Source organism: Ammospiza nelsoni, chromosome 26, assembly GCF_027579445.1.
Source record: "Ammospiza nelsoni isolate bAmmNel1 chromosome 26, bAmmNel1.pri, whole genome shotgun sequence".
Classification (NCBI taxonomy): domain Eukaryota; kingdom Metazoa; phylum Chordata; class Aves; order Passeriformes; family Passerellidae; genus Ammospiza; species Ammospiza nelsoni.
The window spans coordinates 2,202,501-2,212,191 of NC_080658.1; the positions used below are offsets into that span (position 1 = coordinate 2,202,501).

General features: G+C 67.6%; 1 protein-coding gene across 1 annotated transcript; it reads left to right on the plus strand.

Annotated features, from left to right (window-relative positions):
• The first annotated feature begins 2,666 nt into the window (after positions 1-2,666).
• On the plus strand, positions 2,667-9,262 carry PPP1R1B (protein phosphatase 1 regulatory inhibitor subunit 1B). Its single transcript, XM_059489426.1, has 8 exons — positions 2,667-2,843; positions 3,901-3,961; positions 4,392-4,414; positions 5,838-5,910; positions 5,993-6,100; positions 7,459-7,527; positions 8,647-8,793; positions 8,884-9,262. Exons 1-8 carry the CDS (start codon positions 2,763-2,765, stop codon positions 8,970-8,972), a joined length of 651 nt encoding a protein of 216 aa, XP_059345409.1. The 5' UTR covers positions 2,667-2,762; the 3' UTR covers positions 8,973-9,262.
• The last annotated feature ends 429 nt before the right edge of the window (positions 9,263-9,691 follow it).

A 9,691-nucleotide genomic window follows, 5' to 3' on the forward strand; every position in this document is an offset into this window, starting at 1 on the left:
ACTGCCGGCACCCAGGGGAGCACCGGCCCCCTCCCGCCGCCCCCGCTGCGGCTCCCGGGGGGCGGCTGCACCCACGGGGGGGTCCTGGGGTGCAGGGGGGGCTCGGGGGGCTCAGCCCAGGGAGGGGACACCGGGCAGAGCGGGGAGGGACACGGAGGGGGGGTCCCGGCACCCCCCAGCCGACCCCCGCCCATCCAGTGGCCACGCCCCCTCCGTGCATAGGCCCCGCCCCCCTGCCGGCACTCACCCTTGGGCCGGGCGATTGTCCCCACGATGCGGTGTCCCCGCAAGGCCCTGTCCCTGCCATGTCCTGTCCCCGTGGCACCCTGTCCCTGCAGCGCCACATTGTCCCCGGCACACCCTGTCCCCACCACGGCCCATCCCTGCGACACTTAATCCTCGTGGGACTGTGTCCCCATCCCCAGCACACCCTGTCCCCACCATGTCCCATCCCTGGGGCTCTTTGTCCCCATGGGACACTGTCCCCATGCTGCTCCATCCCCAGCACACCGTGTCCCCACCACGCTCCATCCTTGGGACACTTTGTCCCCATGGGATCGTGTCCCCACCATGCTCCATCCCCAGCACACCCTGTCCCCACCATGGGGACACTTTGTCCCCATGAGACCCTGCTGGCCACGATCCTCCACCCCCAGCCCACCGTGTCCCCACCATGGCCCATCCCCGGGGCTCTTTGTCCCCATGGGACACTGTCCCCACCATGCTCCACCCCCAGCCCACCGTGTCCCCGCGCTGTCCCACCCCCAGCCCACCCTGTCCCCACCACGGCGCTCTGTCCCCATCCCGTCCCCACGTCCGTCCATCCCCACACCCTCCGTCCGCGCCCAGCGCTCCTCGGTGGGCTCAGGCTCCTCTCCGGTGCCCGCTGCCGGGGGGCGAGCGCTTCTTGCCTCACCCCGCTGCTATTTTTACTCTCTCCGCGGGAGGATTCGCTGCTGCAGCTCCGCGCAGCCCCCGCGGCACGGGCACGGGCACGGGCACGGGCACGGGCACGGGCTGGGTGCCCACGGTGCGCCTGTCCCGGCGGCAAGCGAGGAGCGGGGCCATGTGTGCCACACGTGTGCCTGGAAGGTGCCCCCCGTGTTCCTGGCACCCCCGTTCTCCCGTGCCACTCTGCAGGTGCCACCCGCGGGTGACGCTGCGTGGGCGCGGGCGCGGGCGGCGCCTGCCGATCCCGGGGGGCTGCGGGTGCCGGCGCTGCCGCAGCGCACGGAGGGGAGGGGGACCGGCCACCCCCTCACACGGCGTCTTCGTGGGTGGGAGAAGCGGGAGCAGCAGCGGGATGGAGCCCGGGAACCTGTTGCCATAACGACTCCCGGTCCCGGGATGGGGACGGTGCGCGGAGCCTGGCACGGGGACACGCGTGGTGACAGAGGGACTCCTCACCTTGTCCCCAGGTTTTGGTCTCCGTGAGGACACTGAGCTCTGCTGGCGCCTGATTTGTCCCCATCCAGGTGCTCACTGCGCTGTGCCACAGGCACAGGTTTGTCACCCACAGCCAGGTTTTGTCACCCACAGCCTGGTTTTGTCACCCACAGCCAAGATTTGCCACGCAGAGCCAAGATTTGTCTCCCAGAGCTGGACTTTGTCACCTAGAGCTGGCCTTTGCCACTCAGAGCCGAGATTTGCCACCCAGAGGCAGGATTTGCCACCAGGGCCGGGCTGTGCCGTGTTTTGCCGCGTGGTGCCGGGCGGGCGGGAGGCTGCTCCATGGCTCGGTGCCACCCGGGTAAATATTTTGCTGGAGCGGTGGCTGCTGGCCCAGGGCCACCCGCAGCCGTTGGAGCACCGGGAGATCCGGGGGACGGAGCCAGTTCCCAGCTCCCCCTTCCTCGTTCCTGCTCACGGGCGGCTTCCATCGACACCGCCCCGGGACATCCCAGGAGGGGACGAGCCACCGCTCCGGCTGTCCCCGCTGCATGGGGACCCCCCGGTTGTGGCCCTGTGGGGTCGGGAGAGGTGCCCTGGGTGTCCCCCGGTCCCTTCCTGGCAGCTCTGGTGCCCTGAGGGATGAACCTCCCCTTTCCCATGGGGAACATTTTGTGTCCCTTGGGATTTTCTATGGGGGAAATCTCCAAAAACTGGGGAAGAACCAGGGCAGGTGGGCACAGCCTGAAGGGGTGAAGACGCAGCCCCTGCACCCCCAAATCCCGGGGGCTGCAGCTGGGGGTAGGGCACACAGGGGATGGGATGTTTGGGGAGTCCCCACGGATGTCCCCTCCAGAGTGGTGGCCCTGTCCTGTGTGACACAAGCCGGATGGGGGCAATTTTGCCGCTGCCCACACAGGGGTGGGAGCTGCTGTCCCTCTGTCCCTCTGTCCTCTGTCCCCACACCTCTGGGGAGACTCAAGGGACAGGGACACGCACGGAGCCACCATCCCTGTCCCAGCGCAACCGGCCGTTGCAGGTGGGGTCCCCCGCGGCAGGGAAGGGGTTAAGGACCCCCCCCCCAGGTTGGCTGAACCCCCTGGGGGGCTCCCCAAGGGCTCATTACCGCGGCCTCAGCCCCCCTGCCCGGGGAGGGGGGGATGAATAATTCAGCTCCTGGTAGGAAGACGTGTCCTCCCTCCCTCTCCTTCCTCCTCCTCCTCCTCCTCCTCACCGGCTCTGCCTTCCCCACCTCCCGCCACTCTCATTCCTCGCCGTACCGAGCCTCGGGTGCCACGGAACTCCGCTCGGTAGCGGTGCCAGAGACCCCCCCCGGCCCCCGCCACCGGCTCCGGTGACTCCCGGCCAAGGCCATGGACCCCAAGGAGCGCAAGAAGATCCAGTTCTCGGTGCCCGCCCCCCCCAGCAACCTGGACCCCCGCGCCGTGGAGATGGTGAGGGGACAGGGGACAGGGGACAGGGGACAGGGGAGCCCGGGGGTCTCCCCTCTTGTCAGGGCAAAGCGCCGCCCGTGACCCCGGGGCGAGGAGGGACCCCCGGAATGACCGCGCGGGACGGGAGGGGGACACGGAGAGCCCCGGGGACAGCGGGGACGGGATGGGGACAGAGTGGGACGGGAGGGAGGGGAGGGGACAAAGGGGATTGAACCGGACGGGTTCAGAGGGGGACGGGAGGGGACCGGGAGAGCAGGACAAGGGGGATCGGAGGGGACAAGGCAGGGATGGGACAAGGGGGATCAGAGGGGACAGAGGGGACGAGGCAGGGGATGGAAGGGACAGAGGGAATGCGTTGGGACAGAGGGGATGGGACAAGGGGGATCGGAGGGGACAGGAGGGACAGAATAGGACTGGGAGAGCAGGACAAGGGGGATCGGAGGGGACAGAGGGGACAAGGCAGGGGATGGAAGGGACAGAGGGGATGGGACAAGGGGGAGGTGGGAGGGGACAGAGGGAAGGAGGGGAAGGATCCGGGGAAGATCGGAAGGGACAGAGGGGACAACAGGGAGGCAGAGGATGGGACCGGCAGAGCAGGACAAGGGGGATGGGAGCGGGCAGGGCATGGGACGGGAGGGACAGACCAGACGCGACAGCGTGGGGGACACAGAAAGGGACGGGGACAGGACGAGAGAGCTCCAAGGTCCCCGCACACGGAGAGTTGTGCCAGGGGGACGGGGACAGGGATGAGACAGAGGACAGGGATGGGATGAAGGGGACAGAACCCACCGGGAGTCAATGCAGCCACCCCTGCCGGTTGTCCCCGATCCGAGGGGACATCCCCAGCACACGCCGGAGCCGGAGCCCCCCGGAGGAGCTGGCCCGGGGCTGGGACACACTGGGGACACCGCGGGGACCCCGCGCCGGGTGGGCTGGTGGCCCTGCACCCACAGGCGCACACACACGCTCACACACGGGCACACACGTGTCCCTGGAGCACAGGGGACAGGGGACTCGGGGCGTCCCCAGCCGGTGACACCCCGGATCTGTGCCCCAGATCCGCCGGAGGAGGCCCACGCCGGCCATGCTCTTCCAGCTCTCCGAACACTCGTCCCCAGGTGAGCGGGGCCGGGCTGCGACACGGGGCGGGGGACGGTGGCAGGGATGGGACACGGTGCCTGTCGTGGTGTCTGGGACGGGACACGGTGGCAGGGATGGGACACGGTGGCTGTCGTGGTGTCTTGGACGGGACAGGGTGGCAGGGATGGGACACGGTGGCTGTCGTGGTGTCTTGGACGGGACACGGTGGCAGGGATGGGACGTGGTGGCTGTCGTGGTGTCTGGGACGGGACACGGTGGCAGGGAGGGGACATGGGATGCAGTGTCACCTGTGGAATGGGACGTCCGGCAAGGAGGGGACGGGGTGTCACACAAGGAAGGGGGTGGCACGGAGGGGCAGGGTAACCCCTGGAGGGGGTGTCCATGTCCCGCTCACCTTTCTCCGCCCGTGTCCCGCTCACCTTTCTCTCCCCGGCGCCGCTGATCCAGAGGATGAGAACCTGCCCTACCAGGTGAGTGGGCGCCGGGACCCCCGACACGACCCCGCTCCCTGTCCCGTGTCCCCCGGGGGCGTTATCGGCGGCCGGAGCTTATCGGCTCCTTCCCGGCACGGGCACACGGCGCCGGGGACGGGGACACGGGATGGGGACATGGAGCCGAGCCAGGCTGGGCAGTTTGTGCCGAGCAGCGCGTGACCGTGGCGGGGTCACCCCCGCAGTGTCCCCAGCGCCGTGTCCCCAGTGCCACACCCAAACACGAGGTGTCCATAACGGGGTCGCCATCGGGGGCAGCCCAAAACCTCGTCCCCAAGGCAGTGTCCCCATAATGGGGACCCCCAATGCCACATCCCCAAGGCAGTGTCCCCAGTGCCACATCCTCATGGCAGTGTCCCCATAATGGGTGTCCCCAAAGCCACATCCTGATGACAGTGTCCCCAATGCCACGTCCTCATGGCAGTGTCCCCATCGTGGGGACCCCAACGCCACATCCTCATGGCAGTGTCCCCATAATTGTGGGAACCCCAATGCCACATCCTCATGGCAATGTCCCCATCGTGGGACCCATCCTCATGGCAATATCCCCATAATGAGAGTCCCCAATGTCACGTCCTCATGGCAGTGTCCCCATAATGAGGGTCCCCAATGCCACATCCTCATGGCAGTGTCCCCATAATGAGAGTCCCCAATGTCACATCCTCATGGCAGTGTCCCCATAATGAGGGTCCCCAATGCCACGTCCTCATGGCAGTGTCCCCATAATGAGGGTCCCCAATGCCATGTCCTCATGGCAGTGTCCCCATTGTGGGGACCCCAATGTCACATCCTCATGGCAATGTCCCCATAATGAGAGTCCCCAATGCCATGTCCTCATGGCAGTGTCCCCATTGTGGGGACCCCAATGTCACATCCTCATGGCAGTGTCCCCATAATGAGAGTCCCCAATGTCACATCCTCATGGCAATGTCCCCATAATGAGAGTCCCCAATGCCACGTCCTCATGGCAGTGTCCCCATAATGGGGGTCCCCAATGCCACATCCTCATGGCAATGTCCCCATAATGAGAGTCCCCAATGCCACGTCATCATGGCAGTGTCCCCATAATGGGGGTCCTCAATGCCACGTCCTCATGGCAATGTCCCCATCATGGGTGTCCCCAACACAGGATCAGGGTCCCCATGGAGGGGTCCTGAGGATGGTGTCCCCAATATCCCATCCCCAATGCAAGGTCCCCACCTCAGGGTCCCATCACGGTGTCCCCAGCGCCACATCCCCTCTGCAGGCTCCTCATTTCCGGGGATGGGGTGGTTGTCACCCCCATGGTGAGACCCCCATCGCAGCCCCCACCTCACCGGGGGATTCCCGGCTCTCCGGGGGCCTCGGTGACCCCCGTTGGGGACACCGGGCCGCCCCCATCCCGACGCCTGTCCCCCCGCAGCGCTCGGGCGAGGGCTGCCTGCTCAAACCAAAGAGGACCAACCCGTGTGCCTACACCCCGCCCTCGCTCAAAGGTACCGCCCGCGGGGACAGCGGGGACACCACGGGGACAGTCTGGTGCTCCCGGTGCCCCCGGTGACACCGGCGTGTCCCCAGCCGTGCAGCGCATCGTGCAGTCCCACCTGGAGAGCGGCATGGGCGGCGGGGACAGCTCCGACGGGGAGCCCGATGATGGCTGCGACCCCGACAGTGGCCTCGAGTCTGGTGAGGGGACGTGGGGACACGGGGAGGGGACTGTCAGAGGCCAGGTGGTGTGGGGACATGAGGAGGGGATTCCGGAGCCCAGGGAATGAGGGACATGGATGCCAAAACTCTGGGGACACAAGGACATGGGGACATGGATGCCAGAGCCTTGGGGACCTGGGGAGGGGGATTCTGGAGCCCAGGGGATGTGGGGACAGGGATGGCAGAGCTTGGGGACACAGGGACATGGGGACAGGGGTTCTGGAGCCCAAAGGATGTGAGGACATGGGGAGGGGGATTCTGGAGCCCAGGGGGTGTGGGGACATTGGTGCCAGAGCCTTGGGGACACAGGGACATGGGGAAGGGGATTCTGGAGCCCAAGGGGTGTGGGGACATTGGTGCCAGAGCCTTGGGGACATGGGGACGGGGATTCTGGAGCTCAGGGGACACTAGGACATGGGGACAGGCCTCCCAGAGCCCAGGGGATGTGCGGACAGCCATGGCAGAGCTTGGGGACACAGGGACATGGGGACAGGCGTTCTGGAGCCCAAAGGATGTGGGGACATGGGGAGGGGGATTCTGGAGCCCAAGGGATGTGGTGATGGGGCTGCTGGAATCTGAGGGATGGGGACATGGCCCTGCCAGAGCCCAGGGGACAGGGAGGCCATGGGGACACAGCCACGGGGGTGCCAGAGCTGCGGGGATGTGGGGACACGAGGACCAGAAGCCCGGGGTGCACGGGGACAGGATTGCTGGAGCCTGGGGGACATGGGGAGGTGGGGAGGGGGATTCTGGAGCCCAAGGGGTGTGAGGACATTGGTGCCACAGTCTGGGGGACACAGGGACACGGGGAGGGGGTTCTGGAGCCCAAAGGATGCAGGGACATGGATGGCACAGCCTTGGGGACACAGGGACACGGGGAGGGGGCTCTGGAGCCCAAGGGATGCGGGGACATGGATGGCATAGCCTTGGGGACACAGGGACACGGGGAGGGGGTTCTGGAGCCCAAGGGATGTGGGGACATGGATGGCATAGCCTTGGGGACACGGGGACGGGGATTCTCAGCCCAGGGGATGTGGGGACACAGGGACAAGAACCCCGGGGTACACGGGGACAGCATTGCTGAAGCCTGGGGGGACACGGGGAGGTGGGGACGGGGGTCACCATCCCCTGCAGCCCGCGGGGACAAGGCCAGGGCTGGCACACGGGCTGGCTGCCACGCTGTCCTTGCTGCCCACGTGTCCCTGTCCCCCGCGGGGCCGGTGACGCCAGCCGGACCCCCGGCCGCTGTGTGACGCGGTCCCGGTGCCGCCCCGGTGCCTCCCCGGTGCCGCGCGTGCCTCGCCGTGGCCCGGGCTCATGGACCCCCGCCCGGGCAGCCCCGGGGAGCCAGGGCAGAGCCGAGCGCAGCTACTTCCCCGCCGGGCTGAAGGCGCACAAGCGGAAAGGTAATGGGATGGGGACAGAGAGAGACCGGGATGGGAGGGGACAGGCGTGGCACGAGGGTGGGGGTGACGGGGGGACAGTGGGATGGCAGAGGGATGGAAGCAGGACAGACACAGTGGAGGCGATGGCGGAGACGGGAGGATGGGGACAGCGAGGGGACAGGGCGGTGGAGGGATGGGGGACAAGGATATGGGGGTGGCAGGAGGATTGGGATGGCGGGGATACACAGGGACAGCGAGGGGACAGAGTGGTGGAGGGCTGAGAATGGTGGGGGACAAGGATATGGGGGTGGCAGGAGGATGGGGACAGGGTGGTGGAGGGATGGGGAAGGTGGGGGACAAGGTGGCAGGAGGATGGGGACAGCAGCTCAGGGATGGCAGGAGGATGAGGGTGGCAGGGACACGGGACAGTGAGGGGACAAGGTGCTGGAGGGATGGGAGACAAGGATGGGGACAGCAAGGGGATGGGGTGGTGGAGAGGTGAGGATGGTGGGGGACAAGAATTTGAGGGTGGCAGGACAATTGGGACAGCAGGACAGGGATGGCAGCAGGATTGGGATGATGGTGGACAAGGATGGGGGGGTGGCAGGAGGATTGGGACAGCAAGGGGACAAGGTGGTGGAGACTTGGGAATGGTGGGGACAAGGATATGGGGGTGACAGGAGGGTGGGACAGGGTGGTGAAGGGGTGAGGATGGTGGGGGACAAGGTGGCAGGAAGATGAGGACAGCAGGACAGGGATGGCAGGAGGATGGGGATGGTGGGGACACACAGGGACAACGAGGAGGAATGGGGGACAGGGACATGGGGCTGTCAGGAGGATTGGGACAGCAGGACAGGGTGGTGGAAGGATGGGGGACAAGGATGGGGGGGTGGCAGGAGGATGGGACAGGGTGGTGGAGGGATGGGGATGGTTGGGGACAATGTGGCAGGAGGATGGGGACAGTGAGGGGGACAGGGTGGTGGGAGGATGGGGACAGCAGGACAAGGATGGCAGCAGGATGGGGATGGCAGGGCCACACACGGACAGCCCGCTCACTCTCCGGGGACACCGGGCGGGCACCGGGGCTCGGTGTCGCGTCCCCTCTGGGTGTCCCCGGTGGCACCGTGCCGCTCCCCGCAGGCGGGCAGAAGGTTTCCTTCGCCGGCGGCATCGACGAGCGCGAGGAGGACCTGAAGTCGCTGACGGTGTCCGAGATCCCCGAGGACCCCGAGGGCGCGGAGGGCGACGAGGACGAGCCGGGCCAGGAGCAGGACGGTGGCACCGGGGGTACGTGGGGGGGGGGGGAGCTGTCCCCCGCTCCGTGCCCGCTGTCCCCGGTGCCACCGCGCCGCTGAGCCCGCTCGTTTCCATCCGCAGAGCGGCGACACGTGGGGTTCGCCGAGGTTCCCTCGCGTCCCATCGGCACCGAGCGCCACTCGCCCACCTTCCCGCTGGGCACCAGTTAGCTGGCACCGGGCACCGGGCACCGGGCACCGGCCCCGCCCGGCCCCGCCGGCCCCCGCAGCTTCGCCCGTGCCCCCCGGCTGCCCCCCGCCCGCTGCCTGCGCTTCGCCTGCCGTGCGCCCTGTGCCGCGCCGTGCCGGGCCGTGCCGGGACACGCCGGGACCCCCGCACAGCCCCGGCCGCCCCCTCCCACCCCCCGGCTGCCGGTGATGGAGGAGCCGGGGATGGGAGCCCCGGGTGCTGGCGGCCCCCCCTGGCTGCTGCCCCCCGGCCCCGAGCGAGCAGAGCCCCCCGCCCGCAATAAACGGCTGTACAGAGGGTGCCGAGTGGTTTTGGGGGGCTGGGGGGTCTTTGGGGGGGGGGGGTCTGGTTTTTGTCAGGGGGTGGGGCGCCCCGTGAACACCCCTCTGTTCCATAGGGAATGGTTTGTCCTGAGCCCCACTGATCCCCCCCCCATGTGGGGAATGGTGTCTTCGAGCCCCATGGATACCCCCCTGTCCCACAGGGAATGGTCCGCCCCGAGTCCCACTGATCCCCCCCATGTGGGGAATGGTGTCTCCCAGCCCTATGGATTCCCCCTCCACTACCACGCAATGGTCTCTCCCAGCCCCACGGACACCGCTCCACTGGGGAATGGTCTCTCCCAGACTCCACTGCACACCCCCAAGGAAGGAAATGGTCTTTCCCAGACCCACTGCACACCCCCATGGGGGGACAATGG